This window comes from Gopherus flavomarginatus, chromosome 5 (assembly GCF_025201925.1).
Source record: "Gopherus flavomarginatus isolate rGopFla2 chromosome 5, rGopFla2.mat.asm, whole genome shotgun sequence".
Taxonomy (NCBI): domain Eukaryota; kingdom Metazoa; phylum Chordata; order Testudines; family Testudinidae; genus Gopherus; species Gopherus flavomarginatus.
In genome coordinates this window covers 100,571,845-100,594,098 of record NC_066621.1, presented here as the reverse complement: position 1 = coordinate 100,594,098, position 22,254 = coordinate 100,571,845, and the positions used below count along the sequence as shown (strand labels likewise).

General features: G+C 42.6%; 1 protein-coding gene across 2 annotated transcripts in view; it reads right to left on the bottom strand.

Moving 5' to 3' along the window:
* The window catches only part of FSIP1 (fibrous sheath interacting protein 1), a 597,082-nt gene that overhangs the window by 154,550 nt on the left and 420,278 nt on the right, over window positions 1-22,254 (bottom strand). The window contains exons 2-5 of one of the 2 annotated variants that reach the window (XM_050954839.1): window positions 17,465-17,596; window positions 9,572-9,743; window positions 5,115-5,287; window positions 769-862 (exon numbers count right to left, since the gene is read on the bottom strand). In XM_050954839.1, the coding sequence (XP_050810796.1) occupies window positions 769-862; window positions 5,115-5,287; window positions 9,572-9,743; window positions 17,465-17,590 (565 nt within the window). In that variant the 5' untranslated portion in view covers window positions 17,591-17,596. Of the gene's footprint in view, window positions 1-768; window positions 863-5,114; window positions 5,288-9,571; window positions 9,744-17,464; window positions 17,597-22,254 lie in introns of those variants that run through there. The other variant, XM_050954838.1, reaches the window with a different exon arrangement.

Here is a 22,254-nt window from a genome sequence, read left to right as displayed (position 1 = left end):
TGCTTTCAGTAAAGCAGCCCACTTATTTTCCAGATTTCTTTCTGCAGTGCTTTAATGTCATTCCTTCTGAGAAGCAGAAGCAGCAGTATTCAGAGCATCTGCTTGGCCAACCTCCCTTTTCAATAGGATAGTTATAGCCACAGCCTCACACTGCAGGAGACCATATAACTGCTCTGCTGGATAGCGCCTTTTAAAAATGTTTAGCTTTGCTGATGAATTTCCAGATAAGGCTGAATGGTTAGGGATCAAAGGTCAAAATGTAAATGAGAGGGATAAAAAATGAAGATAAAATTGCCAGTAGTTAGATTCTGAAGACACATACAGGATTCTGCACGGATTTAAATAAAATGGGGTTTGCCAACTCAGTCAATAAAGCAGCTTAGAATTTTTTTTCTAACATCAGCCCTGATTTATCTATCACAGACATAAGTTATTCACATTTTTCCTACCTTGCTTCTACTTAGTTAAACCTTCAAGGCTACCCAGTCATTTGAAATACCGCAGAATTATTGCAAACAAAAATCTGTAAAGCAATACTGCCTTGTGAAGTACTTTTTACTCAGTTTGAGGTTTAGAAAAATTGTCTTTACAAGTTTTTAAGTGTAAGGACTATTTTAATAATAAAAGTTTAAAACTGCACTTGTTATGGAAAACATTTTATTCTATTTTAATAGTAGTGACAACTTAGAACTTACAGAAATACAGCTATAATCAACATATAAAATAATCTTATGAGATATTTATCATTTACCTGTTTTACTTACTTACCAACGGTCTCCTGCAATGAGGAGGTCAAAGCTAAAAATTTGTTTGTATTTTCTATCTCCTCTTGAGTTCCTGAAGCACTTAGTGAGGTTACAGACTATTTAAAAGAAAGTATGAAAATATAAGATGGCAGCAAATATATGATCAGATTGGAATTACAGTAAAATACTTCTCCTGATGACCTACCAGAGTCCCAAGTCTAGCAAACTTCAGATCACACACCAAAAGCCTTTTTTGTCAATCAAGCTTTTGGGTGAACATTATTTTCTTACTGTTTTTCTCTTACTTTTTTGTGTGATTTGAATGTCTTAGACCCTCTGAGCATTTATGAAAGTAGCACAGATTTTAAAGCCCTGTAAACTCTTATAATTATTGTACATCATCTATATATGGATTATAGGAACTACTATATAGTTTTATACATACATAAATTTGAATCCTGGTATACTTGCAGCATGATTTACATTGAATATACTGCTTTACCATTCCAAACCCAATTTTATACATATTATATGCGGGGCTGGTAGCACTGCCTATTATTAACATTGCAAGACACTTCCCAGTATAAGACTCTATTTTCACCTACTCATAACCTTGCCTAAATATAACTGTTTGGTCTGAAATTTCCCAGACTTCAAGCTGATTTTTTGGAAAGTTTCAGCCAAAATAGTTCAACTATTTCTGAGAATGAGGCTCTGGGAAAATATGTTCTGTAATGTTAACAAAATTCTGGTGACCTTTTTGGTGAGAAGCTCTACTATTCCCACACATTGGAGCAGGAACTTGAAAGGAGTGGGCTTTTTGTCAGGAATGTACCTTTTATTGTTGGGCCAAGTTACAAATCTTTGAAAAATTTCAGTCCACACACGCTCAGCAGAGACTTCTTAGGGTTTAGCAGCTAAAATCTCCACAGAGTCTGTGTGCACTTATTCCCTCACAGCTCCTACATGTGATTGGACAGTGCATGGTGCCATCACCACAGAGCAAGTGAGCATGTTCCACACCAAGAAACAGATTGGGACACAAAAAATGGAGAGATTGGGACTGGCTGGGCAAAAACACGGAGAATCAGTTTTCTGGGGATTAGGAGGACACTCTGCTAGACACACCTGATCTGTTCTGGAGAGCCCAGGCAGCAGCTGAGAAAACTTGACATTCTTGTCAGTTTCACCACTGCTATGGTGAAACTAAAAAGAATGTTAATTTCAAATATTTCCTTTCAAGAAAATCATGTTTTTGTGTTTCCAAAAATAAATTCTGATCCCACTGAGGGGTACCAAAGGAAACTGCACCATCTGCTCAAGAAATTCCTGGAAGAAGCACTGGAACAAATCTACATAGACACACCCCTAAATCCCCGACCAGGTGTATTCCATCTGCTACTCAAGATTCATAAACCTGGAAATCTTGGATGCCTCATCATCTCAAGCATTGGCACCCTGACAGCAGGACTGTCTGGCTACGTGGACTCTCTCCTCAGGCCCTATGCTACCAGCACTCCCTGCTATCTTTGAGACACCATTGACTTCCTGAGGAAACTACAATCCATTGGTGATCTTCCAGAGAACACCATCCTGGCCACTATGGATGTAGAAGCCCTCTACAACAACATTCCACACAAAGATGGACTACAAACCATCAAGAACAGCATCCCCAATAATGTCACAGCAAACCTGGTGGCTGAACTTTGAGCTTTCAGACCACATCACATGATCCATTGTCTACAGCCAAGCCCTAAGATACAACCGCATGTGCTCCAATCCCTCAGACAGAGAAAAACACGACCAGGATCTCTATCAAGCATTCTTAAAACTACAGTACCCACCAGGGGAAGTGAAGAAACAGATTGACAGAGCCAGAAGGGTACCCAGAAGTCACCTACTACAGGACAGGCCCAACAAAGAAAGTTACAGAACACCACTAGCCATCACCTACAGTCCCCAACTAAAACCTCTCCAGTGCATCATCAAGGATCTACAACCTATCCTTAAGGATGATCCCTCACTCTCACAGACCTTGGAAGACAGGCCAGTCCTCGCTTACAGACAGCCCCCCAACCTGAAGCAAATAGTCACCAGCAACTACATACCACACAATGGAAACACTAACCCAGGAACCAATCCCTGCAGCAAACAGCGTTGCCTACTCTGTCCCCATATCTACTCTAGCGACACTATCAGAGGACCCAGCCACATCAGCCACACCATCAGGGACTCATTCACCTGCACATCTAATGTTATATATGCCATCATGTGCCAGCAATACCCTTCTGTCCGATTTGGTCAATGTACATGGCAGTCTCTATGCAAAAGAATAAATGGACACAAATCAGACATCAAGAATTGTAATATTCAAAAACCAGTAGGAGACCACTTCAGTCTCCCTGGACACTCAATAACAGACTTAAAAGTGGCCATTCTTCAACAAAAAAAAAACTTCAAAAACAGACTTCAATGAGAAACTGCAGAACTGGAATTAATTTGCAAACTGGAAACCATCAAATTAGACCTGAATAAAGACTGGGAGTGGCTGGGTCACTACAAAAAATAATTTTCCCTCTGTTGATATCCACCCCTTCTTGTCAACTGTTGGGAATGGGCCACATCCATCCTAATTGAATTGGCCTCGTTAGCACTGACCCCCCACTTGGTAAGGCAACTCTCATCTTTTCATGTGCTGGATATTTATACCTGCCTACTTTTTTTCATTCCATGCATCTGCTGAAGTGGGTTACAGCCCACAAAAGCTTATGCCCAAATAAATTTGTTAGTCTCTAAGGTGCCACAAGGATTCCTCATTGTTTTGTTTTGGGAGACATTTCTGTAAAATCTGGTTTTGCTCTAAATCAGACCAAAAGCAAATTGCAAAATACCAACATTTTTGGCAAACCAAAACCCCTGAGTTTTGGCCAGCTCTATCAGACATCTTCATAAGACATGTGATTTCTCTGCCAACAAAAATTGCTGCTCTTTTCATAGAGTGCATAGTAATGGGAGAAGCTGTACCAAAGGTTTTGAAGGTCTTTGTTATAATCACCTCTGTAGGTCTGTTCACATCTAACTTATACATTTGTACTTCCTTTGGATGTCTGGATGCATCCAAAAAAGAACTACAATACGACTTCATATTTTATGAAGAAAATTATGGTGACCTTGTGGATGGAGGCCAGCTTAGTTCACTGAACTATCATGTTTGACAGAATGTGTAACTGAGCTTTCAGTGAGAGTGTGCTAAGTGCTGACAGCCCTTCGGATAAGGTAATGAGAACGCAAGATACTTTCAGGGAGAAAAGGAAGAGACCTACCAACCATGAAGCTGAAAAGTAGTTTTATGAGGATTGTAGATCCTACACACAGATCAAATTTGTTACAGGAATCCGCATATTGTCAAAGAACTGATAAGAGTGGTGAATGCTCAGGAATTAGTTATGTAGCACTAATGACAAATTCTCATGGGTTTCTTACATTGCAATATGTCTGAAGTTGCTGACTGATCTTTCCAAAAAGTGTTGGCATGAGCCTCTTGGTCAGAACAAACTAAAGAGTGTCCTTCGCTTCAGCTGACAGCCTGACTTTGCCCTGATGTGTGTCCCTTGCAACACCAATATCTAAACCTCAAGAGATACACAGACATCGTTTGTGAATTTCCTCTGAAATGCTAGGACAGTGTTTATCATCTTCTTAGAATGACTGTCTGTAGTTCCTTCCTCTCGGCTTCCCAGACACAATTTAGACAGCACTGGATATTGGTACAGGATAGTTCCCTGTTGCACTATGCTTTGTGTTTGCACTGAGAGTTTGAGAGGACGTTCTAGTTGCAACTAAATCTGATCTGAGAACCAAGACCTGAGGGTTTAATAATAAGATGATCATAATAATGTACAGTTCTTTCTGTTCCCTTTCATGTCCGTGTCCTTCACCAGTCAAAAACTATTGAATAATAAACTGTGTTCATGAAACTAGACCAGGGATTCTGAAACTTCCTTGTGCCGCAACCCCCTTCTGACAACAAAAATTACTTCCCAACCTTAGGAAGGGAAACTGAAGCCAGAGCCCCACTGCCCTGGGTTGGGGGGATTCCCAAGCCTCACCACTCTGGGCAAGGGGGCCAAAGCTGCAACTGTCACCCAGGGCCGAAGCCATCAGTCTTTGGCTTCGGCCCTGGGCAATGGGTCTCGGGCTTCAGTCCTGGGCCCCAGCAAGTCTAAGCCAGCCCTGGCAACCCCATTTGAAGGGGGTCACAACCCACAGTTTGAGAACTGCTGAACTAGACTGTTCCCTTCCATAAGATAGCATTCTGAGATAATGTTTTATTGGTAAATATTAAAAAAAAAATCACACATTGCTAACCTGAAGTTCTTCCCAAAGTTTTGCCCTCACTTCTCTGCCTTGTTTTTTAACTTCTCTTTCTCTAGATTGTTTCTTTGCCAGTATCTTGTCCAGTTTATTCATCTTTTTTATCGCTTCTTGAATCCGGGGATCTGTATCTTTCTCTTCAGTATTTTCTAGATTGGTAGAATTTGCTGTAGATTATATATAAAATAGAATGTGATCTTCAAGCATTTAATAAAATAATCACCAGTCAATAGGAATTATTTGGCAGCAGCTTCAGTAGGAATAGGACCATTCACTAGCATATGTTGCTTTCTGTTGGTTGGTTACAGCAGGAAAGAAATATACAGGTCCTTCAAGAAGATAATAGAACTTTTCCTTTGTTGTAAAAAGATAGTGGTAGATGTTTGTGTTTCTGGACACATAGGACCAGAGTTCTAGTTTGGCAGGTGTGTAATATTTATGCTGGGGAGGTAGTGGTTTATCCATAGCAAAGGTTGTAGCCACAATCCCACAATAAGGCTGAAACTCAAAAAAAACTCATGCTTTCAAATTTTTAAAGGTAAATCTCATTGACAACTAAAATGTGTCCTGAATTTTTTGATTAAATTAAGTCATTTTGAGATCAAGAATATTTTAAACAGCTCCATTTTTAAAATGCTACAAAGCATCTAAAGTTTTAATATGTTCCTCTATGTACTCAACAAAAAGTTTTGATACCAAAAGATGGGAAACTCAGGTACATTTTGACATTTGATCTGGAAATAAGCAGTTAAGAACAGAAACAATAATATCCTTAAGAAATTACCATTATTTCAAAATTAAACAGGATTCTCTGTCATTGATGCCAAACAAAGAAATATATATTTGTGATCAATCTCTGAACAGGTCTGGTCTTCTTTTCTAAATTGAAAGGAAATTTCAGGATCTAGTAAGATAGTTCTTCTGCAGGCATTCTCCACTAAAATTGCCCCTTTGTTTATAGGAATGTGCACAAGTCCACTTATTTGAAGAGCTAAGAGAGGAAGAAAGAGCTGACGTGACCTGCCAAAGTTACATGGAAAACATGTAATAGAGCCAGAATAGAACCCTGATGTAAGCTAGTCACTAGCTCAGTGGTCACTAACCACTTGATCGCAATTGACTTGTCGATCCTAGAGACTCTCCCAGTTGATCGGGATCTCTGGTGGTACAGCAGGGCTGCCACTAAGCTGTCAGTGCATCCTCCGCGGCCCATGGGGGTGGGGGGGTGGAGGGGGTCTCAGCACACTGCTCCTGCATGCAAGCACCACCCCCATAGCTCCCATTGGCCAGAAATGGGGAACTGTGGTCAATGGGAGCTGAGGGGAGGGTGCAAGCAGACAGGGACAGTGCAAGGATGTTTCATGCCCTAGGTGAAACTTCCACCTTGCGCCCTCCCCTGTCCCCGAGCCCCCGCCCTGAGGCGCTCCCCCGTGGCAGCTCCCCCACTCCACCCTGAAGTGCCCTTCCCCCTCCCACAGCAGCTCCCCCCCTCCGCCCTGAGGTGCTCCCCATCTCCCACCCTCCGCCCTGAGGCACCCCCCTACACCCCAGCTCACCCTGCTCCGTGCACAAGCACAAGCACCCCAAGCATGCCATCGCTGCTTCACTTCTCCCACCTCCCAGGCTTGCGGCGCCTAAGTTGATTGGTGCCGCAAGCCTGGGAGGTGGGAGAAGTGAAGCAGCTCACCCCTGCCCCACCTCCTCCCCAAGCACGTCATCACTGCTTCACTTCTCCCGCCTCCCAGACTTGCGGTGCCAATCAGCTTAGGCGCTGCAAGCCTGGGAGGCAGGAAAAGTGAAGCAGCCACTGCATGCTCAGGGAGGAGGCAGGGCAGGGGTGTTCCCCTGAGTGCCCTCCCCCTTACTTGCTGCAGGAAGCCCTCCCCACACCTCCCTGCCCCAGCTCCCTCCACCTAAATGCCGGCGGCAACCGGGGTGGCCAAAGATCTGGCCGCCGCGGTCGCTGCCGAAGAAAATGGCGCCCCCCAAATCCTAGCACCCAAGGTGACTGCCTAGATCACCTAAATAGTTGCACTAACCCTGCAAGCAGAGAAGGGCAGCATGCAGGGCCACAGGTGCGCAATGGCCCCTTCCAGGAGCAGCATGGGGCCAGAGCAGGCAGGAAGCCTGCCTTAGCCTCTCTGCGCCACCAACCAGGAGCTGCCCACAGTAAGTGCCGCCCGGTGGGAGGCTGCATCCCAAGCCCCAGCCCTGAGCCCCCTCCCGGAGCCACATCCCAAACCCCCTCCTGAACTCCAACACCCTGCCCCAGCTCTGATCCCCCCTCAGATCCAGCACCCCAAACTCCCTCCTGTACTCCAACCCCCTGCCCCAGCCCTGTCCCCCCTCCCAGAGCCAGCACCCTAAACCCCCTCCTACACCCCAACCCCCTGCCCCAGGCTCAGCCCAGAGCCCCCTCCCACACTGCAAACCTCTCAGCCCCAGCCCAGAGCCCGCATTCACTCTCAAACCCCAACCCTCTGCCCCAGCTCCAGCCTGGTGACAGTAAGTGAGGGTGGGGGAAAGTGAGCGATGGGGGGGGGAATGGAGTGAATGAGACAGGGCTTTGGGGAAGGGCAGATCCTGCATTGCCCTTAAATTCAAAAAGTGATCTTGGCCGTAAAAAGGTTGGAGACCATTGCACTAAATCATAGTGCCTCCCTTATGAATTACAGGACAACTCTGGGCTATATCCTCAGTTGGCATAAACTGGTACAGAGCCATAAAAGTCAATGATATATGTTTTGCTATGAATGGCCTCATTATCCATATAAATGAGTAATCCATTTTTAATTCCTAAAAAATGATTGGCCTCAGTGATATGGAACAACAGTTGCAACCTTAACTATAGAATCACAAGTAGCAATGTTATACTTGGACATGAATTTAACAGTCTGGTAAGGAAAAGTATTATAATAATACTCTTCCACATCCCACATAGATAATACTTTTTGATTTTCTGACATTTTGGAACCAGATTCACCTTTACAGGGGCTCAGCTGTGCTGGGGTGGGGGGAGAATTCACCACAAGGGAGGATATTAGTGGTTCTGCCAGGGGAAAGCAGCTTTAAAATCCAACTTGGTCTCCATGTCTAAGAGTGCCTCTCCCACCTGGCGTGGACATGTAGAGTTACCGAACAAATCCAAATCACTTTGAGGTCTTCATCAGACCATTCCTGCCATAGTGGAATGGATGTGGTACAAGTTGCCTAACACTGCTCCAGACACACTTACTACCACTGGGTTCTGCAGACTTGTGTTGACAAAATCCAGAAAGGCGTATCAGGCACTCAGACACCACATCCATCACTATAGTATGAAAACCTAGATAGAATCAAATCCACAAATTTAAACTCTTGACCTTGACACACACGAACAGTTATTTTTCCTTCCTTTTCTTTTATTTAAAGAACTTCAATTAAAAAAAACCCACAACCCTCTTGTACCCTCATTAATTCCCTTCTTGAAATATCACCACCACGCACTTCTCTTCCCTCTCCTCACTCCTCCTTCGCCTTTTCTAAGAATTTGTTTTACTGCTCTGTTAACCAATGCATCTGAAAAATAATACCTTCTTTCACATTGGTTAGTTTCCACTGAGATGTTTTATTGAATTTAGAAGCTTGAGTTTCAACACACTCATCTTCAGAACCTACTGAGCTAGAAATCTATTTTGATAAAAGACCACCACAAAAATATAGATTATTTCATATAACTTAAAAATATTTGACTGAAATGTTAAATATTAAAAGAACAAAGTACAATTTTTCTTCCTGTCAATCATAAAATAGCATCTCTAAAACACTCCACAGCAGATTCCTGTCTAGAAAAAGCACATTCCAGCACATTATGATTTTGTGGTTAGAACAAAGGACTAGGAATCAAGCAATCTGCTTCACTCCTGGCCCTACTGCAGAATCTTGGTGTGACCTGGAACAAGTCATTTAAGCTTTCTGTGCCTTCATCTCCCTGCCTGTAAAATGGCAATATATGCTTACTCATGTTTTAGGGTGTGAGAAGTATTGGGAAGCTTTATTTTATTAATATTTGTAAAGTATATTAGCATCTTCCATCTGAAGATCTCCTATAAGTACCAAGTATTATTATTAGAAAATGCAGTACTTCATTTTATTTAAAATATTTCTTTTTCAGATGTACATTGTACACTAGCAATTGCTAGATTGGAAAAACTGAGATAACTGACAAATGCTAGGGCACCTGTCATCCATGACTTTTTTTTCCTCCTCCGAGTTAATTCATATAAGTGCAAATATGAAATACTAAGAACAAAGTTCTGCTCTCATATCCATAGGGTGAATTTTGACTCCATCATTCTGTTCTTACAGACACAGAATTCCCCATTTGCAGATTCAAGAGCAGAATTTTACCAAAGTTCTATAATAGTAGTTGGCATTGCTGACCAACAAGGTAAACTTAGTCATTCTCATACCTGGATGCTCATTAGCATTTTGTATCTGCTGCTGGAAAATGCAGTTAATTTCCCCCTCAGAAGTCTGTATTCTCATTTTCTTCATTTCATGCTTCTCGCTATCATCATCTTTGTCTTCCTCTACACTGCTGTTTCGTGAATTGTCTTCTTTACAATCAACTGGTGAAGAAACCTAAAAATTATGTAAATTAACATTTTCCACAAAAGTATTAATCTTTTAAAAATACTTTCTTTTCTTTCTTATGACTGCTAATAATAGTGACACCAAATCAGACTTTGCAGTTCTGCAGCTGCTTCTATCCAAGGATCTCAGAGCACTTTACAAATAAAAAAGCTTTACAACACCTCTGTCAGGGACATAGGTATTATTCTCATTTTACACACAAGCAAACTGCGGCACAAAGTGATAAAATGAGTTGCTCAAAACCTCACAGCAAGTCAATGCTGCACTTGAAGTCTGGCATCCTGATTTCCAGACACTGATATAACACTACACCACACTCCTTGCCCTGAAATTCAAATTTGATTTCAAATATTAATATCTTCACAGTGGGGGCAAACATTGTACTTACACTAGAATTTGTTGAACTAAATAATTAAATAATGACACTGGAAACATCTCTTAATTGTATTCCACTCATTACAGAGCCCTCACCTTAGTCAGGATGTGTTTAATCAGGAATTCCACTTAGCTGAGATCTCCCAAATGTGCTCAGTTTACAAGTGCAATGACATTTATTCCAACTTGTTTGCAGCGTTAGTTGTAGCCATGTTGATCCCAGGATATTAGATAGACAAGATGTTTAAAGTAATATCTTTTATTGGACCAACTTCCCTTGGTGAAAGAGAAAGCTTTTGTGCTACACAGAGTTGAAGAGATTTGTGTAGCTTGAAAGCTTGTCGCTTTCATCAACAGAAGTTGGTCCAATAAAAGGTATTGTCACATCTATTCTAACTGTTAACCACGCAAACACAACCCAGGATCTGAAAGTCAAGTTATGCCCTTTCTGGCTCATGTATCAGCATTAAGCCTGTAAGAAAGTTGTGACTCTTTTTGTTCAAAAAGTTCAGATGCTTTTTGGTATAGTTGTGGTTTTGGTATAGTCAGTTCAAATTTGAGTGGTGTTGCAACTCCATGTGCCAGGCTGCAACACCACTCATTTAAATTTGGCCCAACCACCCCTTTAGGGGAGTGCTCAGACCAAATCTGACTGAAAGTCACAATGCCACTCACTCAAATTTGGTCTACCCACCCCTATGAAGGGACAGCTGGGCCAAAATTCGAGTGAGTGGTGTTGCAACCTTGCACACAGGGTCCCAACACTACTGAAATTTGTGACAACTATAAAAAGTTAAGGTTTGTGCTAAAAGCTGAGGTTTCCACAACAAAATCACAGCCTGCAACTTTCATATAGCTTTAATTATCATCAGTAATAAAAGATTCTGTAGCCCTACGAACTCCTTAGTGCCCACTGGCAAGGGGGTTACAAGAATATCCTGGTATGTACAATCTGGTGCACTAAAGAATATTAGGTCTTAAATGAAAGCCAGGGTCCCACTGGTCATTAATATCATCGTGAAATGTACGTACATATCTTATGTACAGAGTTATGTATATATACTGACAATAGATTCATCAAGTCTGTATGATGTTAATGCCAGCTCTGGCCAAGGCCATAGGCATTAGCTACGAACTAAGAAACTCATAGCTGGAGACCAAACCAGCTCACCTGTATGTTAGTTTTTTCAAAATAGGTATTAGTCTTACAAGGATGTATTCAGTGTTTAGACTCTGTGAAATGCTTGTAAGTTGCTGCATGCATTAATCTCACTTGTAATGTCTGTATTCCATGCCATAAGGAAATATGTAAGCTTTGCTTTATAACTTTGAAAATGTTTGCTCTGAACTTGTGAAGCTAGGCACGGGAATCATCTTCCCTGCCCATTTAGGTGGCCTACCAAGATGAAATGAGACATTAAGGAACATCGTGACACCAAGGATTGGTGAATGGCTCAATCACATCTTAAAATGTACATGCAAGGGAGCTCATCTCATAGTGGAAGATTAAGGACATGTCTACACTACAAAATTATGTGGACCTATGTTACATTGGCATACAGCTGCCACAGTAATTAAATCGCTTTTGCGTGTCCAAACTACACTCCTCGCATCAGCAGCACATGTCCTCACTAGCAGCGCTTATATCGATGCAGAGAGAAGTTAACCATGGGTACTTATTACACTGTGCAATTTGCCACCATCTAGCACAGGGTATTTTTGTGAGGTCTGCAATGCCTCATGGGTCCCAAAAAAGCCATGCAGGGCTGACTGGGAGCATGATTTCAACATCCCAAATTGCAGTATTCTCCATCCCATAATTTCATCTGCATCCCATAATGTGTCACACCTTTTCTCAAAATCCTCACAGACCCATGCTTCCTGCTTTCTGTCCATCATCTGTGTCAGAAGCATGGATCCCACGCAGCTCTGCACTACTGTGATGAGCATTGCAAGCATAGGGCACCTGATCCTGAAGTATTTGCAGAGCCATGGGGAACATGAGTCCATGAATGCTAGATAGCTGTGGGATGTAGAAACAATTCAAAGTTGTTGGAGGCATTCATGGGGCAACTGCAGATGGCGGCATGCTGGTGCTGGGCCCAAGAAATGAGCACTGATTGATGGGATCACATTGTCATGCAGGTTTGGGATAACAAGCAGTGGCTGCAGAACTTTCAGATGTGCAAGTCACATTCCTGAATCTGTGTGCAGAGCTCACCCCAGCCCTTTAGTGCAGCAACACCAAAATGCAATCTGCACTGAAGTGGTGATTCCTCTGTGGAAACTTGTGACACATGATTGCTACTGATCAGTCAGGAATCAGTTTGGAGTTGACAAATCCACCATGGGGGCTGTTGTGATGCAAGTGTGCAGGGCCGTTAATTGAGTCCTGCTACGAATGACTGCGAGTCTGTGCAAGTTGCAGGATACAGTGGATGGTTTTGCAGCAATGGGGTTCCCAAACTTTGGTGGGGTGATAGATGGCACATATATCCCTATTTTGATGCCTGATCACCTTGCCAGAGAGTACATCAACAAAAAGAGAGACTTTTCTATGTAATGTAAGCGCTGGTGGATCGCTAGGGACACTTTATTGACATCAATGTGGGCTAGTCAGGGAAGATGCATGAGGCTCGCATCTTTCAAAACACAGGACTGTTCAGAAAGCTGCAAGCAGCGACTTTCTTTCCAGACTGGCAGATTAGCACTGGGAATACTGAAGTACCAACAGTGATCCTGGGAGACCCAGCCTACCCCTTATTCCCATGGCTCATGAAGCCATACCCCGGCAAGGAGAGCTGTAACTACCGGCTCAGCCGATGCAGAATGACACTTGAATGTGCCTTTGGTCATTTAAAAGGTCGCTGGCACTGTCTACTCACGAGACTGGACTTCAGTGACAAAAGTATCCACTGGTTATAGCTGCCTGCTGTGTCCTGCATAACATCTGTGAAGCAAAGGGGAAAACGTTTCTGCTGGAGTGGAGGGCAGACATGGAACAGCCGTCTGCTGATTTTGAGTGGCCAGATACCAGGGCTATAAGAAGAGCTCAGTACAAAGCTGTTTGGCTCAGAGAGGCTTTGAAAGACCATTTCAATAGTGAGCCACAGTAATGTGTGTTGCTGCAGTGTGCTCTACCTGGCACTGCTCTTTTGCACCCCGGTATGAATCTTGTAATGAGTGTTGTAGTAATATAACACTGCAAATGCACCTATTACTAGCACCCCAGCCAGCATATGTTGTGAACTAATAAAGATGAATTAAGTTTCCATAAATAGAGTTTTATCCCATGCCCATGTAAACAGACACATTATACCTAAATAAAACTTAAGTAAAGGGAAAAGAACTTTTGAAGGGGAAAGAACAGTAATTTCCATTTCAGAAACACATACACCAACTGTGTCTTTTACAGGTCAGTGCATGTACAGCTGTGACTGCCTGTACTTCTCCCCTGATGTAGAGTGGTAGGGGTAGTGCAGCGGCGAAAGATGCTACATGGAATGTGTGTGTGTAGGGAGGTCCCAGAATACCGTTTTCTATGGGCTGCAGAGGAAGGTGAGCATGGTACTGTTGAATCTGATGGTCAACCAGAGTCTACAGCATGTCTGTTTGCTGCTAGAGAAGTGCTAGCCTCTCCTGCTGCACTTCCCTGTCCATTTCCCATGACTTTCTCCTCTCCGCTCTATCCCTGGGCATGCTGTCTGCAGGAGTGATTCTCCAAGCCCAGTGCTCAGTATCCAAAGCACCAGAGGCCTGCAGGATCTCTTGGAACATGTCATCCCATATCCTTTTCGTTCTCGTCCCTATCTGGCTGAGCCGCTCCACTGGTGTGCATGGAAAGAGCCTCAAGGCCACATTTCCAGCTGCAAAAGATACAACGCACATAGGTACAATTGTGAGTGTATTCACAAGATAAATGGAAACCTGCTATGCAGAACTCACTGCCCTTGATCCACACAAGTTGCATTCTCACTACATTCTCACTTTGCTTTGGGACTGATAGATTACGGTGACAGTCCTAGCTATGGTGAGCATGGCCTTGGGGGAAAGGGCTGAGTTAGGGAAATAAGGAGGCATAGCTCATGGGCATGAGTACATGCATATTGAGCAACTGAACTGAATACTGGCACCGATTTCCACAGGCAGGCATGATTTTAACTGATCTCTCACTCCTGAGGGTAACAGAGTCTGAAAGGAAACAGTGTCTGCAGGCATCCAACTGCCAACTGGTGCCATATACTGCTAGGCTGTGTGCTGCAATGATGTCTGATGACATAATCGCTGAGTGGCATGGGAAAGCATCTGACTGCAGCGGAAGAAATCAGGCAGCCCTCCCAGAAACCTTCAGCAGAGAATTGCAGACTACCTCCAGGAAAGTTTCCTTGAGATCTCTGGAGGATTCATAGGACGTCCCGGTGCACATAAACAAATTGTTCTCTGGGGCTCCCTCTGCTGAACTCCGTAGGGGAATGAAAAGCAGATGGCAACTCTACCTCTATTGGTTGTTTCACTACCCCATCTAGCATAAGTAAAAAAAAAAGAGTAAATCAACACGTATGTCTGGGTACTTTGTGGGTTCCATCCCTGCAATATCAAAGCAAACAGCATACTTACCAAAGGTTTCTTTCCCTGTATCATGCTCACCTGTCCTGAATGGCACAGGATTCAAAAACATGTCCTGTCTTGCTGCACAGCTGGATTCATCGGTTGCCTGTTCCCCATATTCCTCCTGCTCTTCACTGGTCACAGTGGGGGCCTTTAACACTTCCTAATTATCCATGGGACTCTTTTGGGTAGTAGTGGAGTCTCATCTGAGGATGGTATGCAGCTCTGTGTAAAAGCAGTAGGTCAACGGCTCCACACCAGAGCAATTATTAACCTCCCTTGCCTTCTGGTTTGCCAGCTGTATCTTCTTGGCTTTCATGCTGCTGCTACCTCTTATAGCCCTCCTCCTCCATGATCTGAGCAATCTACTCGTAGATGTCAACATTTCTATGGCTGGATTGGAGCTGTGCCTGCACAGCATCTTCTCCCCACAGACTCAGGAGATCAAACACCTCTTGTGCACTCCAGCCAGGAGCACATCTGCAGCGTGGAACCGGCATGGTCAGCTAGGAAGTTGTCAGGTATGCTTGAGAGTCGCTATGTGAGCTCTCCAAGCCGAGCAAACATGGAATGCCATTTCAAAAATTCACGGGGTTTTAAAGGAGAGAGGCAGCTTCCTGTGTACCTCGCCACTGGGCAGCAGAATTCAAAACGGTGACCAGAGTGGTCAAGGTAGGGCATTGTGGGACACCTCCTGGAGGCCACTAGCAGTCGATGTAAATCTAAACTCTATGCCGCTTGTGGAAGTGGAGTTAAGTTGGTATAGCAGGTAAGTCACATCAGCGGGAGCAAAATTTTAGTGAAGACACTAACATGGTTATGTTGATGTAAGTCAGCCTAACTCTATCGAGTAGGCCTAACCGTAAAAGATAAAACAGGGTCACAAGAGAATTTTTCATCTCTTTGCTGTTTGAACTCTTACAGGGCCAGAGAATTTAAACTGAAGAGAGAGAACCCCCAGGATTATCATTGTGTTTGCTCTGAAAGATGTTTTGAATTGACAGATCACTATAACTCTGTCACTCTTAGGTTTTAAACTGCAACTCATTAGTGTGCATGTTAGCTTGCTTTAATAACTCAAGTCTTTTTCCTAGATAATAAGCCTATAGATAGTTCATGACAGGATTGGCTACAGGCAGTGTCTTTGGTGTAAGATCTAGGGTACCAATTGATCTAAGGTAAATGACTGGTCTCTTGGGGACTGGAAGCAACCTGAATATTGTATGATTTTTGGTGAGAGCAATCACTTAATCACTAAGTCCAGCCTGCTTTGGTAGCAAGATAGATTGGAGAGCCTAAGTGGACTGTCTGCAACTTCACAGTAAGACTGTTACAATGATCCAGGAGTTCACATTTGTTACTGGGTTGGTGAAATCTAATTATAGAACATACCATCCGTTTCGAGTGTCTTCCCTGTTTCTGACAATCTGTCCTGAGATAGGCACACATGGTCGTGAGCCACTTCAGACAGTGTGCCAGCCTGTATCAAAGCAGAGCTGACAAACAAGTTTTCTGTTTGCCAGAGGAAAGATGTTTATTCTTCTCTCTGTCAGCATGTAAACTGAGCATTGTAAGTCAACACAATGGAAGCCACATTTCCATACAAAGTCATCAGATGGAGGGATGTGAAATCAACAGGAAGGCAGCACACTGGAGAATAAACTCTGGGTACAGGCTATGAACTTTGGGGGATAGAAGGAGAAGGTAAGGAAGACATCCCTTTATCCTCCAATTAGGAAGTAATCGAGTAGTGTGATTACATTCTGGAAAACAGGATCACAACTAATCTTGGCTGAAATGCTGCAAAGGACATTTGGGGTGAAATAAACTTCTATACACAGAACGTTAGTCTATTAAGTTTATTAGAAATCATGTTATGATTTTGTTTTATACATTCCCTTTGTTTCCATTATTTTTACTTACTATTGCCTGAATCTCAAATCTTTTATGATAAATGTATTGTTGTTTTCACTGAAAACATATCTCATTGCTGTGATATCATAGAATGAGATGATCCTGAGTTGAATCATTCAAGATGGTGTGTACACTGTTCCCTGGGGCCAGTAGACCTGATATTTCTGTGAGTGTTCAGCGGATAAAAGGCTGAACACTACAGGTGAACGCTGAAAAGAGGCTCAGAGACTGGGGTGCATCTATTCATAATCTGCAAGGCAAAGTAAGGGCTGACATAGCCTAGAGGACTTTCTTTGGGCAGCTAACAGGCTGGTGGTGTCAAGGAGCTAATATACAGTTAAGCACAAGAAAGTCTCCCTCGTGCTGGAGGCAGGGGGGAGGTTTTAACAAGGTGATTCACAGTCCTGGATACCAAACGAACCATCACAAACTCTGTCCCAAGTTACATCTGTGCAACCCTCCTGTTATCAATGGGGTAACAAAGGTTTAATTGAGGGAAAATTTAGTTAACAATTTGACTAGTGGTACATAAAACAGAATAGAGGGGAAAAGTAGTACAGATTTATGTAAGTCATTAAAAGCAAGCAAATATTACTCTAAATACATACAAAGAGCTGACCTGTATACACAAACTCACTCTTGAAACTAGAACTGCATTTCAAGTTACTTTCTTTGATAATACTGACTAGCATTTACATATCAATTTTCATCCATAAAGCACTTTATAAATATTTTACAAAGGTTTATTCTTTTCATTTTATAGATAGGAAAAAATAAGACACACGGAAGTTGTGACATGCCAAAGCTCATACCTTTGACAAGCATGGCTCTGGTGTTAGAACCTCCAAAGATGCACTTAAAGCTCTGCTTACAGGATGCACTCTTGAGCTAGATGCAGGCCTTGAAATTTCATCCAAGTTTCCCCTGGTAATATCCATTGTGATCTAAAATGGGCAAACAGAGAACAACAAATGCTACCACATATCAATAGTTTATATATTAAACAAAAAACCGCACAAGGCTTAGGCAACGAATTAAACAAACCAAGAAGTTCTACCCCTAACAAATTATACAACCTTTATAAACAACGTATCCAATACTCAGATGCTTAAGAAAAGTGCAAAACAAAGTTAGGTATATGGGTTATATAGGGTCCCAAACCCAGCCAAAAGTTAAGTAGGTTGGTGACAGGCATTATAAGTGTATCTGAACAGCATGTTCAATCCCTAAAAATGTTCTCATCAAGAAGAAATACCAAAACAGACCATTTTAAACCTTAGCTCAACAAGGATAGCATCAACAAAAGAAAACAGCAAGGCTGAAGTATTTAGTGGACATATAGAATACATCCCAGTAAATGATGTGAAATGTATGCTACAGTCAAAAGACAGTAGGCAACGCCATTTTCACATCAGCGTAAGGCATACCACAATATTATTATTTAAAATCATATATACAGAACATTACATTTACACAGCATTCTACAAATACAGAAAAGCGGCAGGTATGACAGAAAGGAGAAATTTACAGTACTTATTTATTCTGATTTGCAAATCTTTTAATCATTCAATCAATTGGCTCCCCATCCTATATTTTGGCTGCAACACTTTAAATTTACATTCATATTAAAACATTTCATATAATTATACAGTTACATGGTGGGTTGATCTTATTTATGGAAGGATGAGCAATGACACACACTCCAAGCCCAGATAAATCTTCCTAAGCCTTCAGACGCTGTCCTCCCCAAATGCCTGAGATAAATGAAGAGCCTTGCAAAGCATATGGAAAGTAAATCCACACAAGACTTGACTATTGCAAAAACAAAGAGTTTAATCAATGGGGATATCAAATAGAAGAAACTCTGATTAAAGAGTAAGAAATTATAAGACTTAACAAGAGAATGGACAGGGGAAAAAAGAGAAAAGTCAAATTTAACACTTGGGGTATGGCTACACTTGCACTTCAAAGCGCTGCCGTTTCGAGTGTGGTCGCAGCGCCAGCGCTGGGAGAGAGCTCTCTCAGCATTGCACGTACTCCACATCCTCTACGGGTGTAGCTTGCAGCGCTGGGAGCCGCACTCCCAGCACTGCGGCACTGTTTACATCGAGGCTTTACAACGCTGTATCTTGTTGCGCTCAGGGGGGTGTTTTTTTCACACCCCTGAGCGTGAAAGCTGCAGCGCTGTAAAGCGCCAGTGTAGCCATGGCCTGAAGTAGTGAGCCAGGGAGACAGAAAGGTGAGCAGTACATGTCATAAACTTCTGCAACTTTTCACACATATAATTTCTTCCTGTTGTGTTCTTTCAGATTTATTTTTCAAGTTAACTGTTTTATGAAAATTATATTTATATTTTATTTCTCTTTATAGCTAGATTCTGAGGTGGTCAAAAATTCTCAAACTTAGTTAAGAAAGGAGCATTTTGGGCCATCAGAAATTGTTTTTTCACTAAAACAAAAATTTTGTCTTACATTTTTCAGTTTCTTTCCTCCCTTTTTCAGTGACCAAATGGAAAAAAATGGTGGGACTTGACAAAAAAAGAAGAAAGATCATTAAAAAAAGGAAGAAAAGAAAGAAAAGGGGAATAAAGCTCCAAAAAACAAAATAAAAACTTTTAAAACTAAACTTCATAGATACTTTTGCAAAAGTTTTAAATCAATTAAAAACTGTTTCTTTTTAAGAAGCATGGAAAGAAAAGGACTGAAATTCCCTATATGGCTAGGTGCAAGCAATTAATCCAAAGTGAGATCATAAGCCACGTGACACAAGATATTTGTCTAATTTGTCTAATGTCTAATTTTAGGCAATCTTCGGATTGCTGGAAGATATGCTAATAAATATAAAAGAGAAAATACAGATGAGGCAATATATTTTATTGAACTAGCTTCTGATGATGCAAAAGACCAGCTCTTGAGCTACAAGGTGCTCTTCTTCTGGTGTGGGAAAGATACTCTTTTAAAAATGATTATTTTTTTAAAGATTACCTTTCCCAGATCTAAAGAAGATATCCATGTAGCTCAAAAGCATGTCTCTTTCACCACCAGAAGCTGGTCCAATAAAAGATATTATCTGACCCACCTGGTCACTCTCATATCCTGGACTAATACAGCTACAAAACAGCCAACAGCAACAGATGTAGTCAGGCATTGCCAATCACCTAGCTGAAGCATTTCTTGTGTCCTGGTTATTCCATCATGAACAGGGAATAACTTACACCCAAGAAGTCTCTTTCTTGAGACAGCCGGATGCAAATACTTGGGCCCCAGGCGTGCTTCCCTTAAAATTAATGGTGGGTGCTGCTGCCAGGCAACGCTGGCCACGTGGCCCCCTCCAGCACTCTGCCCCGCTGTGTGTGGGTGCGCTTGGAGCAGTGCAAACCCAGACAGCAGAACATACTTCTCCAGCCCAGCAGCATGGAGCTCCTGTCTTGGGGCAACCAGTGGGATGAGTGGCCCTGGTTAGCTCCACTCTGGAGAATGCACCGTATGTTGTCTTCCCGTGGTGCCCGTCACAGGAGATGCAATGAGGGCGAGGCTCTGCAGAGGAGCCCCCTGCCCCCCCCATCCACAGGTGCAAGAACTAGGGGTGCTGGGGGTGCTACTGCACCCCCTGGCTCGATGTGGTTTCCATCATATTTAGGATTTACAGTTTGGTTCAATGGCTCTCAGTGTAACAGTTTGGTTCAATGGCTCGACCACGGGATGCTATTCGAGGAAGGACTGCTAGGAACAGATGGCGTTCACCTTTCGAAGAGGGGAAAGGCCTTATTTGCGCACAGACTGGCTAACCTAGTAAGGAGGGCTTTAAACTAGGTTCGACGGGGACAGGTGAGCAAAGCCCACAGGTAAGTGGGGAACAAGACCTGGGAGATGGGTTGGAAACAGGAGGGAGCACGGGCTATAATGGCAGAGAGGAAGGAGGGTCAGGGCAAAGCTGGGAGGCAAGATCAAACCAGTATCTTAGATGCCTTTATACAAATGCAAGAAGTATGGGTAATAAGCAGGAAGAACTGGAAGTGCTAATAAATAAATACAACTATGACATTATTGGCATTACTGAAACTTGGTGGGATAATACACACGACTGGAATGTTGGTGTGGATGGGTATAGTTTGCTCAGGAAGGATAGACAGGGGAAAAAGGGAGGAGGTGTTGCCTTATATATTAAAAATGTACACACTTGGACTGAGGTGGAGATGGACATAGGAGACGGAAGGGTGGAGAGTCTCTGGATTAGGCTAAAAGGGGTAAAAAACACAGGTGATGTCGTGCTGGGAGTCTACTACAGGCCACCTAATCAGGCAGAAGAGGTGGATGAGGCTTTTTTCAAACAACTAACAAAATCATCCAAAGCCCAGGATTTGGTGGTGATGGGGAACTTCAACTATCCAGATATATGTTGGGAAAATAACACCGCGGGGCACAGACTATCCAATAAGTTCCTGGACTGCATTGCAGACAACTTTTTATTGCAGAAAGTTGAAAAAGCTACTAGGGGGGAAGCTGTTCTAGACTTGATTTTAACAAATAGGGAGGAACTTGTTGAGAATTTGAAAGTAGAAGGAAGCTTGGGTGAAAGTGATCATGAAATCATAGAATTTGCAATTCTAACGAATGGTAGAAGGGAGTACAGCAGAATAGAGACAATGGATTTCAGGAAGGCAGATTTTGGTAAGCTCAGAGAGCTGATAAGCAAGGTCCCATGGGAATTAAGACTGAGGGGAAAAACAACTGAGGAAAGTTGGCAGTTTTTCAAAGGGATGCTATTAAGGGCCCAAAAGCAAGTTATTCCGATGGTTAGGAAAGATAGAAAATGTGGCAAAAGACCACCTTGTCTTACCCTTGAGATCTTGCGTGACCTACAAAATAAAAAGGCGTCATATAAAAAATGGAAACTAGGTCAGATCACGAAGGATGAATATAGGCAAATAACACAGGAATGCAGAGGCAAGATTAGAAAAGCAAAGGCACAAAATGAACTCAAACTAGCTATGGGAATAAAGGGAAACAAGAAGACTTTTTATCAATACATTAGAAGCAAGAGGAAGACTAAGGACAGGGTAGGCCCACTGCTCAATGAGGAGGGGGAAACAGTAACGGGAGACGTGGAAATAGCAGAGATGCTTAATGACTTCTTTGTTTCGGTCTTCACTGAGAAGTCTGAAGGAATGTCTAGTACAGTGAATGCTTACGGGAAGAGGGTAGGTTTAGAAGAGAAAATAAGGAAAGAGCAAGTAAAAAATCACTTAGAAAAGTTAGATGCCTGCAAGTCACCAGGGCCTGATGAAATGCATCCTAGAATACTCAAGGAGTTAATGGAAGAGGTATCTGAGCCTCTAGCTATTATCTTTGGGAAATCATGGGAGACGGGGGAGATTCCAGAAGACTGGAAGGGGGCAAATATAGTGCCCATCTATAAAAAGGGAAATAAAAACAACCCAGGAAACTACAGACCAGTTAGTTTAACTTCTGTGCCAGGGAAGATAATGGAGCAGGTAATCAAAGAAATCATCTGCAAACACTTGGAAGGTGGTAAGGTGATAGGGAATAGCCAGCATGGATTTGTAAAGAACAAATCGTGTCAAACTAATCTGATAGCATTC